The following is a 22375-nucleotide window of genomic DNA, read 5'->3' on the forward strand; positions in this document are numbered from 1 at the left end:
TTATTGTTGTGTAATGGTTGTTGTGCGTTTGTTGTTGCGTGTTGGTTGTTGTGGGTTTGTGTTGTGGGTTTGTTGTTGTGGGTTTGTGTTGTGGGTTTGATGTGGGTTTATTGTTGTGGGTTTGTTGTTGAGTATTGAGTGTTTGTTGTTGTGTGTTTGTTGTTGTACATTTATTATTGTGTGTTTGTTGTTGTGTATTGTGGGTTTGTTGTTGAGTATTGAGTGTTTGTTGTTGTGTGTTTGTTGTTGTACGTTTATTATTGTGTGTTTGTTGTTGTGTATTGTGGGTTTGTTGTTGTGCATTTGTTGTTGTATGTTTGTAGTTGTGTGTTGATTGTTGTGTGTTTGTTTTTGTGTGTTTGTTGTGCATTTATTGGGATGTGTTTGTTGTTGTGTGTTTGTTGTTGCGCTTTTTTGTTGCGTGTTAGTTGTTGTGTGTTGGTTGTTGTGGGTTGGTTGTTGTGCGTTGGTTGTTGTGCATTGGTTGTTACGTGTTTGTTGTTGTGTGTTTGTTGTTGCGTGTTTGGTGGTGTTTTTGGTGTTGTGCGTTTAAGAGTGTGTGTTTGTTGTTGTGCATTTTCTTGTTGTGTGTTTGTCGTTGTGCGGTTGTTGTGTGTTTGTTGTGAGTTTGCACTGCCATGTTGAAAGCATGCTGACATTGAAATGAAGAGTGATCTTGGCACGTCAGCAGGGGGTCAAGAACTCACCGAATGGTTTACAAAGATTGTCCTTGGCCATGTTTGAAGTAATTGTATACAAAGATTGTCGGTGGCCATGTTTGAAGTCATTGTATACAAAGATTGTCCTTGGCCATGTTTGAAGTAATTGTATACAAAGATTGTCGGTGGCCATGTTTGAAGTCATTGTATACAAAGATTGTCGGTGGCCATGTTTGAAGTCATTGCTTACAAAGATTGTCGGCGGCCATGTTGGAAGTCATTGTTTACAAAGATTGTCATTGGCCATGTTTGAAGTCATTGTTTACAAAGATTGTCGGCAGCCTTGTTGGAAGTCATTGTTTACAAAGATTGTCATTGGCCATGTTTGAAGTCTTTGTTTACAAAGACTGTCATTGGCCATGTTTGAAGTCATTGTTTACAAAGATTGTCGGTGGCCATGTTGGAAGTCATTGTTTACAAAGATTGTCGTTGGCCATGTTGGAAGTCATTGTTTACAAAGATTGTCCTCGGCCATGTTGGAAGTCATTGTTTACAAAGATTGTCATTGGCCATGTTTGAAGTTATTGTTTACAAAGATTGTTGGCGGCCATGTTGGAAGTCATTGTTTATAAAGATTGTCATTGGCCATGTTTGAAGTCATTGTTTAAAAAGATTGTCATTGGCCATGTTGGAAGTCGTTGTTCAGAAAGATTGTTGGCGGCCATGTTGGAAGTCATTGTTTACAAAGATTGTCATTGTACATGTTTGAAGTCACTGTTTACAAATATTGTCATTGGCCTTGTTTGAAGTCATTGTTTACAAAGATTGTCATTGATCATGTTTGAAGTCATTGTTTACAAAGATTGTTGGCGGCCATGTTGGAAGTGATTGTTTACAAAGATTGTCATTGGCAATGTTTAAAGTTATTGTTTTCAAAGATTGTTGGCGGCCATGTTGGAAGTCATTGTTTACAAAGATTGTCATTAGTCATGTTTGAAGTCATTGTTTACAAAGATTGTTGGCGGCCATGTTGGAAGTCATTGTTTACAAAGATTGTCATTGGCCATGTTTGAAGTTATTGTTTATAAAGATGGTCATTGGCCATGTTTGAAGTCATTGTTTACAAAGATTGCCATTGGCCATGTTTGAAGTTATTGTTTACAAAGATTGTCAGTGGAAATGTTTGAAGTCATTGTTTACAAAGATTGTCATTGGCCATGTTTGAAGTTATTGTTTACAAAAATTGTCAGCAGCCATGTATGAAGATATTGTTTATAAAGATTGTTGGCGGCCATGTTGGAAGTCATTGTTTACAAAGATTGTCATTGGCCATGTTTGAAGTCATGTTTACAAAGATTGTCATAGAAGTCATTGTTTACAAAGATTGTCATTGGCCATGTCAGAAGTCATTGTTTACAAAGATTGTTGGTGGCCATGTTTGAAGTTATTCTTTACAAAGATTGTCAGTGGCCATGTTTGAAGTCATTGTTTACAAAGATTGTCATTGGCCATATTTGAAGTTATTGTTTACAAAGATTGTCAGCAGCCATGTTTAAAGTTATTGTTTACAAAGATTGTCATTGGCCATGTTTGTAGTAATTGTTTACAAAGATTGTTGGCCGCCATGTTGGAAGTCATTGTTTACAAAGATTGTCATTGGCCATGTTTGAAGTCATTGTTTACAAAGATTGTCATTGGCCATGTTGGAAGTCATTGTTTACAAAGATTGTTGGTGGCCATGTTTGAAGTTATTGTTTACAAAGATTGTCAGTGGCTATGTTTGAAGTCATTGTTTACAAAGATTGTCAATGGCCATGTTTGAAGTCATTGTTTACAAAGATTGTCATTGGCCATGTTTGAAGTCATTGTTTACAAAGATTGTCATTGGCCATGTTGGAAGTCATTGTTTACAAAGATTGTCGTTGGCTATGTTTGAAGTCATTGTTTACAAAGATTGTCGTTGGCCATGTTGGAAGTCATTGTTTACAAACATTGTCATTGGCTATGTTTGAAGTCACTGTTTACAAAGATTGTTGGCGGCCATGTTGGAAGTCATTGTTTACAAAATTTGGCATTGGCCATGTTTGAAGTTATTGTTTACAAAGATTGTTCGCGGCCATGTTGGAAGTCATTGTTTACAAAATTTGTCATTGGCCATGTTTGAAGTCATTGTTTACAAAGATTGTCATTGGCCATGTTTGAAGTTATTGTTTACAAAGATTGTTGGCGGCCATGTTGGAAGTCATTGTTTACAAAGGTTGCCATTGGCCATGTTTGAAGTTTTCTTTTACAAAAATTGTCTTTAGCCATGTTTGAAGTTATTGTTTACAAAGATTGTCATTGGCCATGTTTGAAGTCATTGTTTACAAAGATGGTCGGCGACCATGTTGGAAGTTGTTGTTTACAAATATTGTCATTGGCCATGTTGGAAGTCATTGTTAACAAAGATTGTCATTGGCCATGTTTGAAGTTATTGTTTACAAAGATTGTCATTGGCCATGTTTGAAGTTATTGTTTACAAAGATTGTCATTGGCCATGTTTGAAATTATTGTTTACAAAGATTGTCATTGGCCATGTTGGAAGTCATTGTTTACAAAGATTGTTGGTGGCCATGTTTGAAGTTATTGTTTACAAAGATTGTCATTGGCCATGTTTGAAGTTATTGTTTACAAAGATTGTTGGCGGCCATGTTGGAAGTCATTGTTTACAAAATTTGTCATTGGCCATGTTTGAAGTTATTGTTTACAAAGATTGTTGTTGGCCATGTTTGAAGTCATTGTTTACAAAGATTGTTGGAAGTCAGCGAGTGTGGAAGGAGTACCTCCTCACGCGTCACGTTGCCCACGGTGACATTCTCCGTCTTGTTGTAGATGGTGTTGAAGACCTCGTGGGTCTCCAGGCAGAAGGTGGAGATGGAGAGCAGGATGAAGAAGAGCGAACCAAACGCCACGTACTGCACAGAGAGGGGGGAGGTACAACCTTATACTCATGTGTGTGTACTCTACTGTCTCCTTGCAGGCGGAATACTGCATCCTCAGAGTACTCTGGTGAGGATGAGGATGATGATGATGTGAGCATTGCACCATGAGCAGATGTGATGCAGAAGAGCTTCCACTAGGGGGCGGCCTTGAAAACATGTCCTCTGCTGCAAAGACATGTCAGATACTAGATGAGGAAACATATAAAGTACACACATATTCATTATCTATAAATATAAATATTTATAACTGTAATTAGAGCAGACATGACAGTTGTCGGTCTAAAGGATTATTACAATGTTTACACCTCCATTTCATTAGTAAAAATCATTCATGTATGTCAGGTGCAGAGTGTGTGTCTGTGTGTGTGTGTGTGTGCGCATGTGTGTGTGATGGTGTTCCAGTTTTGCTGCAGCATTCCCTTACCCTACCATTTATTCCCCCATCCTCTCTCTTTTTACCGACCCTTTTAGACACTGCAGTCTGATGCTTGCTTCTTGTGTGTGTGTGTGTGTGTGTGTGTGTGTGTGTGTGTGTGTGTGTGTGTGTGTGTGTGTGTGTGTGTGTGTGTGTGTGTGTGTGAATGGTTACCACCAGAAAAAAAACTGTGTATTCACTCACATAAAAAATAAAAGAATGGAGCAGCACCCGCATCAGTCACCAGGTTGATCTATACTGTTATCTATGAAGTCCTCAAATGTGTTTATCAATTCATGCAAACAATCCTCAAATATCATCATGTTGTCATAAATACAGTAGTTTAGTGTCCAACATGAACTAAAATAATAATACTGCGTTATTCACATTTGTCATCAATAAAGTAGTTTAGTGTCCAATATGAACTAAAACAATAACACACCAATATTCACACTTGTCAACAATGCAGTAGTTTAGTGTCCAACATGAACTAAAACAGTAACAGTACATTATTCACACTTGTCATCAATGCAGTAGTTTAGTGTCCAACATGAACTAAAACAATAATACGGCGTTATTCACACTTGTCATCAATACAGCAGTTTAGTGTCCAACATGAACTAAAACAATAATACTGCGTTATTCACACGTATCATCAATACAGTAGTTTAGTGTCCAACATGAACTAAAACAATAATACTGCGTTATTCACACTTATCATCAATACAGTAGTTTAGTGTCCAACATGAACTAAAACAATAACACATCATTATTCACACTTGTCAACAATGCAGTAGTTTAGTGTCCAACATGAACTAAAACACTAACACTACATTATTCACACTTGTCATCAATACAGTAGTTTAGTGTCCAACATGAACTAAAACAATAATACTGCGTTATTCACACGTATCATCAATACAGTAGTTTAGTGTCCAACATGAACTAAAAAAATAATACTGCGTTATTCACACTTATCATCAATACAGTAGTTTAGTGTCCAACATGAACTAAAACAATAACACATCATTATTCACACTTGTCAACAATGCAGTAGTTTAGTGTCCAACATGAACTAAAACAATAATATTGCATTATTCACACTTGTCATCAATACAGTAGATTAGTGTCCAACATGAACAAAACAATAACACTCCCTTAGTCACACTTGTCATTAATACACTAGTTTAGTGTCCAACATGAACTAAAAAAATAACACACCATTATTCACACTTGTCATCAATACAGTAGTTTATAGTCCAACATGAACTAAAACAAAAACACTCCAATATTCACACTTGTCATCAATACAGTAGTTTGGTGTTCAACGTGAACTAAAACAATAATACTACATTAGTCACACTTGTCATCAATACAGTAGTTTAGTGTCCAACATGAACTAAAACAATAACAGTCCATTATTCACACTTGTCATCAATACAGTAGTTTAGTGTCCAACATGAACTAAAACATTAACACACCAGTATTTACACTTGTCATCAATACGGTAATTTAATTGTTCAACATGAACTAAAACAATAACACTTCATTATTCACACTTGTCATCATTACAGTAGTTTAGTGTCCAACATGAACTAAGACAATAACACACCATTATTCACACTTGTCATCAATACAGTAGTTTAGTGTCCAACATCAACTAAAACAATAACAGTCCATTATTCACACTTGTCATTAATACGCAGTTCTATACCCGTACGCAGTTCTAGACCTGTACGCAGCCGGGCTTCCTTGCTCGCTTTTGTCCGCATACCTTCATCAAATCATGCTGAGTCACCGATGTCCCTGTATTGTCTCCTAGTACTTGTACGATACGCTCCTAGTACTGATACAATACGCTCCTAGTACTGATACGATACGCTCCTAGTACTTGTATGATGCGCTCCTAGTACTGATACGATGCGCTCCTAGTACTGATACGATACGCTATTAGTACTTGTACGATACGCTCCTAGTACTTGTACGATGCGCTCCTAGTACTGATACGATGCGCTCCTAGTACTGATACGATACGGTATTAGTACTTGTACGATGCGCTCCTAGTACTTATACGATATGCTCCTAGTACTTGTACGATACGCTCCTAGTACTTGTACAATACACCCTAGTACTTACACAATACACCCTAGTACTTATACAATACACTCCTAGTGTGTGTGTGTGTGTGTGTGTGTGTGTGTGTGTGTGTGTGTGTGTGTGTGTGTGTGTGTGTGTGTGTGTGTGTGTGTGTGTGTGTGTGTCAGGTCAGTCTATAATCCAAAAAGATATCATCAAGTCCCACAGCTTATTAACGATGCTCCAATTTGACTCTGCTATCTAGAGCTGTCCTGGTTACGCACGCACGCACGCACGCACACACGCACACACACACACACACACACACACACACACACACACACACACACACACACACACACACACACACACACACACACACACACACACACACACACACACACATACACATACATACTGGTTATCATTTGGAATGGGGACCAAGTTTTTGATCATCACTTGTGGAGACAAGGGAAAAATATATTAGTTTTAACTAATGATGGATACCATACAGAATCACAGTACTATTAATGCCAGGATAACACGTTTCACTTTTCAAGAAAATTCATTCTCTCTTTTACCAATATTTGAAACACGTAAACAAAGTAACCCAATGTGACGACCTGGGCGCATGGTGATGCAGGGTTTCGTTCTCCCAGGAATGCAGACGGGCTTCAGACACAGCGTGCAGGTAAGAAATTATTTATTTAAGAAATAAATTATACTGGAACAAACAAAAACGTGCTCATAGCACGGAAGGCAAAAACTAAAAGGAGCTAGCGTGGGAGTTAGAAGATAAAAAGGAGGCGAGCAGGTAAAAAGGAGGCAAGCAGGTTCAGAGCAAGAACAAAAGTAGTCTACTGTTGCAAAAAGCAAACTAGGGAGCCAGACCGACCCACTGGCAAGGCAGGCTTAAATAATGACATTTGATGGCTAACAGGTGCGCGTCCGGAAACACACGCGGCAGGTGAAAACAATAAGCAGCCATGGCAACAAACTCAGGTGCACAAAACTAACAGAAAACACAAGTGCCTCGAAAACGTAAACAGAAATATGATCTGGGCAGCAGATCATAACACCAAATTTCCCTGTTGTGGGATCAATAAAGGATTATCTTATCTTAAACCACAGAAATATAATACAAACTCATTTAAACTTTTATTTTTACTTTTTATTTTTAACAACATTGAACATAAAGAACATAAAAAACTGTTCTACTTAACCAGTCTTGCTGATTATCTCTTAATCTACTATTTTACCTGCAATCTCCTTTTGTAGGCCGTAATGCGGTTGTGCACATAGGACTTCAATGCTTGCCATTCCCGGTTTTGGAGAGCTTCCAGTTCGTCCCTCAAACATTTTAAACAGTCACTCTTTGCTGGTACAATACCAGAAGGGATGAATCGCTTCATGTGCTTCTCGACAGCCTTCACCTCTTTCTGTGTCCAGGGTCGCCTTTTCTGGGCAGCTTTACCTGCAAGTGACCATACAAAATATGTGTATGAAAATAAAATAAATAAAAGAAGATTAAGAAATTAAGTTATACATTTGTTTGCTATAATGCCTCTAACCCACAGAGAACAATGCATACATATGCATTTGCATTATTTGCGAGAAAACAAAGACTGATAAAACTTGACTAAAAAAAACAGTGTATGTATATAGTTTACCTTTGGAAGAATGTCTCACTGCACGATCTCCTGATGATACCTCCTCTTCTTTTGAAAGTTGTGTCAGTCCCTTGGGGGGTGGGATTGCTTCCTCCTCAGTGGTTGGAAAGGCCTACTCTTCTGTTGGTTCAATGTAATAAACATTCAGTGTCATACTTACCGTAGGCCCCATTTAATAAACCACACAAATGAGTATTGACATTACATACCATTATCAGGAAATGAATAGTTTCCGTCCTCTCTGGTAAGATCTTCCTCTTCAGTTTCCACAACACTTTCTATGGGAGACATACCATGTTAAGCTTATAATTGAGTTCAAACCAAACAAAAGGATGGAAAAAAATTACAGACAAAGGAAACAACAAAGATGACAACATACCATTTGGACCAAATGCCATCTAAGTTCTTGCCATGGAACTCTGATAATCGACCTTGCTCGAGTGCCATCAAAACTTTGCTGATTTTTGCCAGCTGCAGTGTCTTTTCAGGGAGTCTATAGAACTCACGATGGATTCTAATATCATGGCCAAGAAAGTTGGCCAGCTGGTCCATCTCTGTGTCTGTCATGTTTAGCACAGTTGAAAGGGTGGCAGCATGTTTTCGTAGTTTTGTGGATGTAAGTGACACAGGACACTTTGCATGACATGCTTTTGCAAAGTCTCGTATGCAGCCAGAACCACGGAAATGCGTCATCGCTCTGGGTCTTGCAAAGAGGTAACTGTTGTCTTTGAGAACCCCACAAGTTTATCTGTACTTAACGAGAAGTTCTAATGCACACATCATTTTTGGAGTCAAGAGAATAGGAACAGATCTGCCTCGTTTTCCCCTGTTGACAATCCTTGAAAAATGTCTGCACAGTTTTTTTTCCACTTCAGAGAGTGCCCAGTCAACATCTTCATGAGGATCAGTTGTGTCTCTTGACAAAAAAGCCAACAAGGGCATGGCTGCTACCTCTCCTTCTCTTTGTCTGTTAAAGAGGATGATTTGTGTCAAACATACTTTTGTCAGGTCTGACCAGGCCTTTGTGAAGAATTTTCAAATAGCGTACTGCTGCACTCATCATGCATTTGACTGAGAAACTGATGCATTTTTTGAACATCCTCATGAAGGGCATACGTTGTGGTGCATTCCACTTTCCTTCAGCGATATTCCTCAGGGCTGTTGAAGAGATCAACTCGTTCCACTTCTCACGATGGACATCTTGAAACTGAGTGGCATTCCTTACCAGCTCTTCATTGTTTATTATCAAACCTTGTGCTTTCAAGAGTTTGCTGACTTTAACCAGGGAATTCCCAAGTTTATTTGCCAGTGATGGAATCTAGAATTTGTTAGTGTCACTATCATAGCCACAAGTACATTTGACAGCTTTGACCATCTCCAAGTAATTCTTAGGATTCACAAAATCCTCCATTTTATCAAGGTAGTTACTCTCCTGGCATTATGAATCAGTCTTCCTAATTCCCGCATCTTCTCTCTGACACATTGTTGATTTTTTGCTGACATACCACTTTTGTTCAACAGGTGCTGCCCAACATCTGTGATGACATGGTCATCTTTTATTATTTCTGTGATTGGATCAGGAACCATGGCACTTATTACTCCCCACAGTTGTATGGATATACTTGAAGGCACAGGCCCAGTATATGTGCACACGGACTGGACACGGTTCTTTCCTGGTTTTCGGGTGACTGATGCAGGTTTGAGGCGACAACTTCACATGTGTCTCCACAGTACCTTTCTGGTAAACAGTCCTTGGCAATATGCACAGTGCATATAATCATTTCCTTTAGCTTCTTTAGGTGGTCTTTTGAATGGCACTAGTTCACCCTTTCCTGACTCCATAATAGCAGCATTGTGAGCGTAGTTCCCTTTATTACGAATATATTCGAGCTGTTTCCTTCTCTCCATGGAACATGTTGGAAAGCTAAGAGCTGTGGCTACTTCCAATGTGTTTTTGTGTGCACTTTCTAGATGCCTTGCCATCTTGGCATAAGGCTGCAATACAAGCAATAATGTATTTTGTTGTAAACTCTTTTTCCATGTTTTTGAGGGGTGCACAAACAACTATGGTGTCAATTGTTTCCTGACTTGAGCAGGGTTCCTCTGTTCCAGTGACATCAGGTGTTATGCTGTTTATGTCCAAGTCCATGTGGTCTACTGTTGTGCTGTCACTTATTGAGCCAGGACATCTGTCTTTCATCTAAAATGTGTGAAACAAAATCAATGTGAGGTTTTTAAAATATCCTAAATCTCCAATGTCCATCATACCTATACGTATAACTTCTTAGAAGTCCTTATAGACAATTAGCATTAAATTAGAGCTACTTTGACTATAAACCTGTCCAAATGAAAATAAAAAAGCAACACAAAGTGATTCAAAATGTTTCTAGGAGCAAGGCTGATATTCTTAATTAAATGCACCTGTTGGTAAAGGTTCTGTAAGGCGCCCCCCAAAAAATACATCCTTAACTCTTTGTAGTAAAATATATAAGTTCCAGTCCAAATGACAAAAAAAAGCAACACAAAGTGATTCAAAAGGTTTCTGGGAGCAAGGCTGATGTTCTTAATTAAATGCACCTGTTGGAAAAGGTTCTCTAAGGTGCCCCCAAAAAAATACATCCTTAACTCTTTGTAGTAAAATATATAAATATATATTGATAAAACATGCTTATTTTCCGAGCTATATTTAGCTTAGCTTAGCTTCTTCAGCGAATCAGGTCAAATTAGTTATCGTGCTATGTTAACTCACAAGACGTAACTAGCTTACCTAATTTGTTGGCTTAATTTGGTTATGAACAAATTTTTCTTGTACAAATGATAGTCAATAACCTCCATTTATAAGAAAGATGTGCTTACCTTTGGGTTTAAACAGCTTATTTTCGTATCCCATCAGCTGACATCTCCTGCAGACAAACCACCTTCGTTCTGGGGACCAGGTGGAAGTGATTAACTATACACGGAAGGGAAATGAGCAGAACAGCGAGTGCAGTACCAGCTACAGCCCGATGAGGGGGCTGCTGTGCAAATGTCTCACACTCAAACTAACCAGTAAACATGTTTTATGGGCCAAAGCTTAAAAATCACTTAGGCATCTTCAGAATGGATCTGACTATCATTTAAAAAGGTTTCCCTTTAGTGGACCTGTTTTTTTGTCCCCATACCGTCAAAGGACCCCTAAAGATGACTTTGTAAATAGAGCGACGTCCCCATTGAGTAATCATTGCCAGAACACACACACACACACACACACACACACACACACACACACACACACACACACACACACACACACACACACACACACACACACACTTTTATTGTTAAAGGCAACATCAGTGAGATCAGTTCAATAAAGTGAAAACAAAGAAAGTTGACCGGGAGGAAGTAGCAACTACTACTACAAAATAAAAGTCACCACAAAACAGATGAAAGTAATACAAAGTATAAATGGATGTATATAGTGTAATATATTTAATGTAAATAGTGTAATATATTTAATGTATATAGTGTAATATATTTAACGTAAATAGTGTAATATATTTAATGTATATAGTGTAATATATTTAATGTAAATAGTGTAATATATTTAATGTAAATAGTGTAATATATTTAATGTATATAGTGTAATATATTTAATGTAAATAGTGTAATATGTTTCATGTATAAAGTGTAATATATTTAATGTAAACAGTGTAATATATTCAATGTATACTGTATAGTGTAATATATTTAATGTAAATAATGTAATATATTTAATGTATATAGAGTAATATGTTTCATGTATAAAGTGTAATGTATTTAATGTAAATAGTGTAATATACTTAATGTATATAGTGTAATATATTTATTGTAAATAGTGTAATCAATTTAATGTATATAGTGTAATATATTTAATGTAAATAGTGTAATATATTTAATGTATATAGTGTGATATATTTGATGTATATAGTGTGATATATTTAATGTATAAAGTGTAATATATTTAATGTAAATAGTGTAATATATTTAATGTATATAGTGTGATATATTAAATGTATATAGTGTGATACATTTGTCATCTGTTTATGGCTGTTAAGTAGAGGAGACATCAGTGTGAATCTGGTGACTGTGTCTTTAAGGATGTTGTGATGAAGTATGCACTTCCTGGCAGAGGTGGGTAGAGTAGCCAGAAATTGTACTCAAGTAAGAGTACTGTTACTTTAGAGCTTTATTACTCAAGTAAAAGTAAGGAGTAGTCACCCAAATATTTACTTGAGTAAAAGTAAAAAGTATGTTGTGAAAAAACTACTCAAGTACTGAGTAACTGATGAGTAACATACACACTCATATCATAAATATATATATATATATATATATATATATATATATATATATATATATATATATATATATATATATATATATATATATATATATATTGTATATATATATATATATATATATATATATATATATATATATATATATTGTATATATATATATATATATATATATATACACATACATACATACATACATATACATAGATATATACAGTTTATTATTTATATGTATTTATTTTGCTGTTTTTGTTTACATGTTAAAGGTGTTTTAATGAATATACATGCATGTTTAACATATAGATTCCTTTCTTTCATGAAGACTAGAATATAAGTTGGTGTATTACCTGATTCTGATGACTTGCGTTGATTGTAATCAGACAGTAGTGATGATAACGTCCACGTTTTCAAATGGAGGAGAAGAAAAGTTCCTTCTTTCTGTCTAATACCACATGAAAGTGGTGGATTTTTGGCATCTTATTTGTCCAGCTTCCATATTCGTTTTTATACACTTTACAAGAAATATATTGGCGTCAAACTCCGTAGCTTGCTAGCTTGTTTGCCCTGGCTTTCGGAGACTCTTGTTTTGAAAGCGCAGGCGCGATGGAGCGGCACTTTTATTGTGAAGACAGGAACGTCCTCATGTGCCGTCAGTCTTTAGGCTTTGGACGGGATGTACGGTGGAAATAAAAAAGTATATTTTTTCCTGCACACTTTTGATTGATTGATTGGAACTTTTATTATTAGATTGCACAGTACAGTACATAATCCGTACAATTGACCACTAAATGGTAACACCCCAATAAGTTTTTCAACTTGTTTAAGTCAGGTCATGTGACCACCTGGCTCTGTTTGATTGGTCCAACGTCACCAGAGACTGCATCTGATTGGTGGAACGAAGTGAAACGTCACCAGTAAGGCAGGCACTTTGAAGGTCTGTCTGACAGACCAAAACAAATAAAGTGTGCATTAACAGATCAATAAAAATTAGTAGCGAGTAGCGAGCTGAATGTAGATAAAAGTAGCGGAGTAAAAGTAGCGGAGTAAAAGTAGCGGGGTAAAAGTGGCGGAGTAAAAGTAGCGTTCCTTCTCTATGAATATACTTAAGTAAAAGTAAAAGTATGTTGCATTAAAACTACTCTTAGAAGTACAATTTATCCCAAAAGTTACTCAAGTAGATGTAACGGAGTAAATGTAGCGCGTTACTACCCACCTCTGCTTCCTGGTGACTGTCTTTAAGGATGTGGTGATGAAGTATGCACTTCCTGGTGACTGTCTTTAAGGATGTGGTGATGAAGTATGCACTTCCTGGTGACTGTCTTTAAGGATGTGGTGATGAAGTATGCACTTCCTGGTGACTGTGTCTTTAATGCGCACACGAGTGACGAGTGAGGTAAAAGTCACATTCAGGTCACATTACGTTGAGAATGAAGTCACATTTGAAAGGATCAGACTCCAAACAGATTCAGGACTACCTCCTGATGTGGTCTGAAACTGATGCCCAAAGATCCGATTTGATTACTTTGGAGCCTTTAGACGGGCAACAACAATCAGATCTGTGTCACTTGGCGGGTAAACAAGCGTAGTCGCACTTTTCAATATGTGCTAGCTCAATGCTAAGTTGCATTGGATATGCCATATACATGCTAGTGATTAGCATTTGACATGGCCATTTCAACACCTTAATGAAAACCACAACTAAGATGCACGTTAAAATCACACAGCTGCTGTGTAAAAGGTGCAACACTTACAGCATAAACACTTTGTAGGACTCAACAAATAACAAGACCGGCACATTCAACTTAATAGCAAAGACTACTTCATAAATACAACAAAACACTGAACACACGACAACTACGTCACAGTGTTCAAGTTTCCACAGAAGACAACACAACTATGTCACGTGTTCAAGTTTTCCCAGAAGACAACAAAACTATGTCACGTGTTCAAGTTTCCACAGAAGACAACAACTATGTCACGTGTTCAAGTTTCCACAGAAGACAACAACTATGTCACATGTTCAAGTTTCCACATAAGACAACACAACTATGTCACATGTTCAAATTTCCACAGAAGACAACACAACCATGTCACATGTTCAAATTTCCACAGAAAACAACACAACCATGTCACATGTTCAAGTTTCCACAGAAGACAACACAACTATGTCACATGTTCAAGTTTCCACATAAGACAACACAACTATGTCACATGCTCAAGTTTCCACAGAAGACAACACAACTATGTCACATGTTCAAGTTTCCACATAAGACAACACAACTATGTCACGTGTTCAAGTTTCCACAGAAGACAACACGACTATGTCACGTGTTCAAGATTTCACATAAGACAACACAACTATGTCACATGTTCAAGTTTCCACATAAGACAACACAACTATGTCACATGTTCAAGTTTCCACATAAGACAACACAACTATGTCACATGTTCAAGTTTCCACATAAGACAACACAACTATGTCACATGTTCAAGTTTCCACAGAGGACAACACAACTATGTCACATGTTCAAGTCTCCACATAAGACAACACAACTATGTCACATGTTCAAGTTTCCACATAAGACAACACAACTATGTCACGTGTTCAAGTTTCCACAGAAGACAACACAACTATGTCACATGTTCAAGTTTCCACATAAGACAACACAACTATGTCACGTGTTCAAGTTTCCACAGAAAACAACACAACTATGTCACGTGTTCAAGTTTCCACAGAAGACAACAACTATGTCACGTGTTCAAGTTTCCACAGAAGACAACACAACTATGTCACGTGTTCAAGTTTCCACAGAAGACAACACAACAATGTCAAGGTGTTCAAGTTTCCACAGAAGACAACACAACTATGTCATATGTTCAAAATTCCACAGACGACAACACAACAATGTCAAGGTGTTCAAGTTTCCACAAGAGACAACACAATTGTCACATGTTCAAGTTTCCACAAAAGACAACACAACTATGTCACGTGTTCAAGTTTCCACAGAACTTAGCAACTATGTCACGTGTTCAAGTTTCCACAGAAGACAACACAACTATGTCACGTGTTCAAGTTTCCACAGAAGACAACACAACAATGTCAAGGTGTTCAAGTTTCCACAGAAGACAACACAACTATGTCATATGTTCAAAATTCCACAGACGACAACACAACAATGTCAAGGTGTTCAAGTTTCCACAAGAGACAACACAATTGTCACATGTTCAAGTTTCCACAAAAGACAACACAACTATGTCACGTGTTCAAGTTTCCACAGAACTTAGCAACTATGTCACGTGTTCAAGTTTCCACAAAAGACAACACAACTATGTCACGTGTTCAAGTTTCCACAGAAGACAACACAATTATGTCACGTGTTCAAGTTTCCACAGAAGACAACACAACTATATCACATGTTAAGAATTCCACAGAAGACAACACAACTATGTCACGTGTTCAAGTTTCCACAGAAGACAACACAACTATGTCACATGTTCAAGTTTCCACATAAGACAACACAACTATGTCACGTGTTCAAGTTTCCACAAAAAACAACACAACTATGTCACATGTTCAAGCTACCACAGAAGACAACAACTATGTCACGTGTTCAAGTTTCCACAGAAGACAACACAACTATGTCAAGTGTTCAAGTTTCCACAGAAGACAACACGACTATGTCACGTGTTCAAGTTTCCACAGAAGACAACACAACTATGTCATATGTTCAAGTTTCCACAGAAGACAACACGACTATGTCACGTGTTCAAGTTTCCACAAAAGACAACACAACTATGTCACGTGTTCAAGTTTCCACAGAAGACAACACAATTATGTCACGTGTTCAAGTTTCCACAGAAGACAACACAACTATATCACATGTTAAGAATTCCACAGAAGACAACACAACTATGTCACGTGTTCAAGTTTCCACAGAAGACAACACAACTATGTCACATGTTCGTTTCCACAGAAGACAACACAACTATGGCAAGGTGTTCAAGTTTCCACAAAAGACAACACAACTACTGTATGTCACATGTTCAAGTTTCCACAGAAGACAACACAACTATGTCACGGTGTTCGTTTCCACAGAAGACAACACAACTATGTCATATGTTTCCACAGAAGACAACACAATTGTCACGTGTTCAAGTTTCCACATAAGACAACACAACTATGTCACGTGTTCAAGTTTCCACAGAAAACAACACAACTATGTCACGTGTTCAAGTTTCCACAGAAGACAACAACTATGTCACGTGTTCAAGTTTCCACAGAAGACAACACAACTATGTCACGTGTTCAAGTTTCCACAGAAGACAACACAACAATGTCAAGGTGTTCAAGTTTCCACAGAAGACAACACAACTATGTCATATGTTCAAAATTCCACAGACGACAACACAACAATGTCAAGGTGTTCAAGTTTCCACAAGAGACAACACAATTGTCACATGTTCAAGTTTCCACAAAAGACAACACAACTATGTCACGTGTTCAAGTTTCCACAGAACTTAGCAACTATGTCACGTGTTCAAGTTTCCACAAAAGACAACACAACTATGTCACGTGTTCAAGTTTCCACAGAAGACAACACAATTATGTCACGTGTTCAAGTTTCCACAGAAGACAACACAACTATATCACATGTTAAGAATTCCACAGAAGACAACACAACTATGTCACGTGTTCAAGTTTCCACAGAAGACAACACAACTATGTCACATGTTCAAGTTTCCACATAAGACAACACAACTATGTCACGTGTTCAAGTTTCCACAAAAAACAACACAACTATGTCACATGTTCAAGCTACCACAGAAGACAACAACTATGTCACGTGTTCAAGTTTCCACAGAAGACAACACAACTATGTCAAGTGTTCAAGTTTCCACAGAAGACAACACAACTATGTCACGTGTTCAAGTTTCCACAGAAGACAACACAACTATGTCATATGTTCAAAATTCCACAGACGACAACACAACAATGTCAAGGTGTTCAAGTTTCCACAAGAGACAACACAATTGTCACATGTTCAAGTTTCCACAAAAGACAACACAACTATGTCACGTGTTCAAGTTTCCACAGAACTTAGCAACTATGTCACGTGTTCAAGTTTCCACAAAAGACAACACAACTATGTCACGTGTTCAAGTTTCCACAGAAGACAACACAATTATGTCACGTGTTCAAGTTTCCACAGAAGACAACACAACTATATCACATGTTAAGAATTCCACAGAAGACAACACAACTATGTCACGTGTTCAAGTTTCCACAGAAGACAACACAACTATGTCACATGTTCGTTTCCACAGAAGACAACACAACTATGGCAAGGTGTTCAAGTTTCCACAAAAGACAACACAACTACTGTATGTCACATGTTCAAGTTTCCACAGAAGACAACACAACTATGTCACGGTGTTCGTTTCCACAGAAGACAACACAACTATGTCATATGTTTCCACAGAAGACAACACAATTGTCACGTGTTCAAGTTTCCACAGAAGACAACACAACTATGTCACATGTTCAAGTTTCCACAGAAGACAACACAACTAAGTCATGTGTTCAAGTTTCCACAGAAGACAACACAACTATGTCACATGTTCAAGTTTTAGTGAGAGTATACAATACTCGTGTATTATACTAGTATAGTGTGAGAGTATACAATACTAGTGTATTATACTAGTATAGTGTGAGCGTACACGATACTAGTGTATTATACTTGTATAGTGTGAGAGTATACAATACTAGTTTATTGTACTAATATAGTGTGAGAATATACAATACTAGCGTATTCTACTACCATAGGAGAGTATACCATACTAGTGTATTCTACTAGTATAGACAACAAGCAGACCTTGAGATGAAGTATTCACCACAAAGTTCTACCATTTTGTACACACTTTAAATACAGGACAGCACAACGACATGACAACACAATAACATGACAACACAACATGATAACACAACGCCACAAAATGACAACACAACATGATAACACAGCATGACCACACAACAACATCACAACACAAAATAACACAACAGAACATGACAACCCAACATAACACAACAACACAACATACAACACAACAACAACATGAGAACACAACAGGATACCACCACAGCATGACAAAACAACAAATGACAATACAATAACAGGACAAAACTACAACATGACAATGATACAACATGACAATACAACATGATAACACCACAACATGACAACACAACATGACTACAACACAACAACATGACAATACAATAACAGGACGACACCACAGCATGACAACAATACAACATGACAACAACATGACAACACAACAATAACATAACACAACAACACAACATGATAACACCACAGCATGACAACACAACAACAAGACAATACAATAACAGGGCAACACTACAACATGACAACGATACAACACAACATGATAACCCCACAGCATGACAACACAACAACAAGACAATACAATAACAGGACAACACTACAACAATAAAGCATGACAACACACCAATAACACCACAAGTTGACAACACAACAACATGACAACACAACATGTCAATACAACACAATAACGCCACAACATGACGACACAACATGACTACAACACAACAATACAACGCAACAACATGACAATAAAATAACAGGACGACACCACAGCATGACAACAATACAACATGACAACACAACAACAACATGACAACACAACATAACAATAACATAACACAACATAATAACATGACAACACAACATGATAACACCACAGCATGACAACACAATAACAAGACAATACAATAAAAGGACAACACCACAACATGACAATGATACAACACAACATGATAACACCACAGCATGACAACGCAACAACATGACAACACAACAATCCAATAACAGGACAACACTAAAACATGACAACAACACAACACGACAACACAACAATACAATAACAGGACAACAACCCAACATGACAACAAGACAACACATTGTTGTTCACATGACAGCAGTTTGGTTCATGACGTCACCCTCAGTTGTGCAGCAGTGACGCAGAAGCTGGGAATGTCCTTTCTTCCTCTGCAGCACGGACGCGGACACACACACACACACACACACACACACACACACACACACACACACACACACACACACACACACACACACAATGCTCTGTGTTAAGGTGACTTCATAACAAACAATCGAGCTGCCGCATGGTGTTTACCCCTAGGACACTGCAGAATGTTAAATGATGTGCGCGCACACACACACACACACACACACACACACAGACACACAAAGTTAAAAGACAGTAGCTTATATATATATATATATATATATATATATATATATATATATATATATATATATATATATATATATATATATATATATATATATATATATATATATATATATATATATATATATACACACACACACATTGTATATATATATATATATATATATATATACACATTGTGTATATATATATATATATATATATATATATATATATATATATATATATATATATATATATATATATATACATATATACACACAGTCGCAATCAAAAGTTTACATACACTTGTAAAGAACATAATGTCATGGCTGTCTTGAGTTTCCAATACTTTCTACAACTCTTATTTTTTTGTGATAGAGTGATTGGAGCACATACTTGTTGGTCACAAAAAAACATTCATGAAGTTTGGTTCTTTTATGAATTTATTATGGGTCAAAAGTATACATACAGTAATGTTGATATTTGCTTACATGTCCCTTGGCAAGTTTCACTGCAATAAGGCACTTTTGGTAGCCATCCACAAGCTTCTGCTTGAATTTTTGACCACTCCACTTGACAAAATTGGTGCAGTTCAGCTAAATGTGTTGGTTTTCTCACATGGACTTGTTTCTTCAGCATTGTCCACACGTTTAAGTCAGGACTTTGGGAAGGCCATTCTAATACCTTCATTCTAGCCTGATTTAGCCAATCCTTTACCACTTTTGACGTGTGTTTGGGGTCATTGTCCTGTTGGAACACCCAACTGCGCCCAAGACCCAACCTCCGGGCTGATGATTTTAGGTTGTCCTGAAGAATTTGGAAGTAATCCTCCTTTTTCCATTGCCCCATTTAAAGCACCAGTTCCATTGGCAGCAAAACAGGCCCAGAGCATAATACTACCACCACCATGCTTGACGGTGGTATATATATATATATATATATATATATATATATATATATATATATATATATATATATATATATATTCTCCTCCAAACATATTGCTGGGTATTGTGGCCAAACAGCTCCATTTTTGTTTCATCTGACATCACATGGACAAAGATAAGACCTTCTGGAGGAAAGTTCTGTGGTCAGATGGAAGAAAAATTGAGCTGTTTGGCCACAATACCCAGCAATATGTTTGGAGGAGAAAGCAAATAACATAAATAAATAAATTAAATGTGTACTCTGCCTACCGCCCGAATGCAGCTGAGATAGGCTCCAGCACCCCCCGTGACGCCGAAAGGGACAAGCGTTAGAAAATGGATGGATGGATAGATGAAAGCAACATCAACATTATTAACAGTAACATGGCAGAAAGTAAATAACATAAATAAATACAAATACATGTAAATATGGCTCAAGATGGCCATAAGACGTAACTGCACTTGTTGTCCTAGTGTACAACAATAGTGTTGATATATGAGAGTCTAGTCTTACAACTATTTGAAATTAAATATGACTTATATGAAATATGAAATAGGTCTTTTGACACTTTTGAGGAAGGCGCATAAGTAGCTGCTTCTGCATCCAACTTGCCCGCTGCACGCCCACTCTGTAAATAAGGGAAAAGCAAATGTATTTTCATTTTAATTAGATGTTAATTATAATTATTATAATCATCTGACTACACTTGTAACAACAAAACACCATGCAGTGTTTCTGCTAGGATTTGTTTTTCACACTAAGTTTTCAAAGTAAGGTCAAGTATCAGCGGTCATTAACAACACACAACACATCTGCAGAAGTACATTTAGTTCTGCTGCAGTATATCTTGTATCAAGTATAGCGCCCAATAACAAGTAACTTATTATAGTGTAACTATAAGAAGGTTTGACAAATGATGACAAGTTCATTTACAAACACTTTCCATCATACATTCAATTACAAGTAACTTTATGTAACAATTAAATGTAACTATAAGGTTTATTTTCAAACACTTTCCATCATGCATTCAACTACAAGTAACTTTATGTAACAATTAATAAAACTATCGAAGGTTTGACAAACGATGACAAGTTCATTTTCAAACACTTTTTCATCATGATGTCACCTCCAAGTTGACATACCTTGTACTCCACATAGGTGCCATCTTCGGAGGCGCGGCTGCTGCTGCATTTCCAGGAAGTGAGCAATGTCGCCTAAAATGCATCAATAAATGATGTTTTTTCGATAATTAAAGTATTAAACGGTATTAATAACCGTCCGGAATTTTACCGCGAATTAACATTATATTGTTTATCGGTACATCCCTGGTATATACACACGTATATATATATATATATATATACACACACACATATATGTATATGTATATATATATATATATATATATATATATATATATATATATATATATATACACACACACACATATATGTATATATATATTTATATATAGACGTACAGTATATATGCATACATAAATAGACACATACAGTATATACATATACATACAAACACCGTTTCCATATGAGTTGGGAAATTGTATTAGATGTAAATATAAACGGAATACAATGATTTGCAAATCATTTTCAACCCATATTCAGTTGAATATGCTATAAAGACAACATATTTGATGTTCAAACTAATAAACATTTGTTTTTTTGCAAATAATCATTAACTTTAGAATTTGATGCCAGCAACACGTGACAAAGAAGTTGGGAAAGGTGGCAATAAATACTGAAAAAGTTGAGGAATGCTCATCAAACACTTATTTGAAACATCCCACAGGTAAACAGGCAAATTGGGAACAGGTGGGTGCCATGATTGGGTATAAAAGTAGATTCCATGAAATGCTCAGTCATCCACAAACAAGGATGGGGCGAGGGTCACCACTTTGTCAACAAATGTGTGAGCAAATTGTTGAACAGTTTAAGAAAAACCTTTCTCAACCAGCTATTGCAAGGAATTTAGGGATTTCACCATTTACGGTCCGTAATATCATCAAAGGGTTCAG

The 22375-nt window shown here is 36.8% G+C and overlaps 1 protein-coding gene across 2 annotated transcripts in view; it reads right to left on the reverse strand.

The window, feature by feature from the left end:
• LOC133620301 (voltage-gated potassium channel KCNC1-like) overlaps nucleotides 1-22375 on the reverse strand; it is a 105805-nt gene that overhangs the window by 69112 nt on the left and 14318 nt on the right. For both annotated transcript variants that reach the window (XM_061981676.2, XM_061981675.2), the window contains exon 2: nucleotides 3482-3613. In XM_061981676.2, the coding sequence (XP_061837660.1) occupies nucleotides 3482-3613 (132 nt within the window). The remainder of the gene's footprint in view (nucleotides 1-3481; nucleotides 3614-22375) is intronic.

The sequence above is a fragment of the Nerophis lumbriciformis genome, linkage group LG24 (genome assembly GCF_033978685.3).
Source record: "Nerophis lumbriciformis linkage group LG24, RoL_Nlum_v2.1, whole genome shotgun sequence".
Classification (NCBI taxonomy): Eukaryota; Metazoa; Chordata; class Actinopteri; order Syngnathiformes; family Syngnathidae; genus Nerophis; species Nerophis lumbriciformis.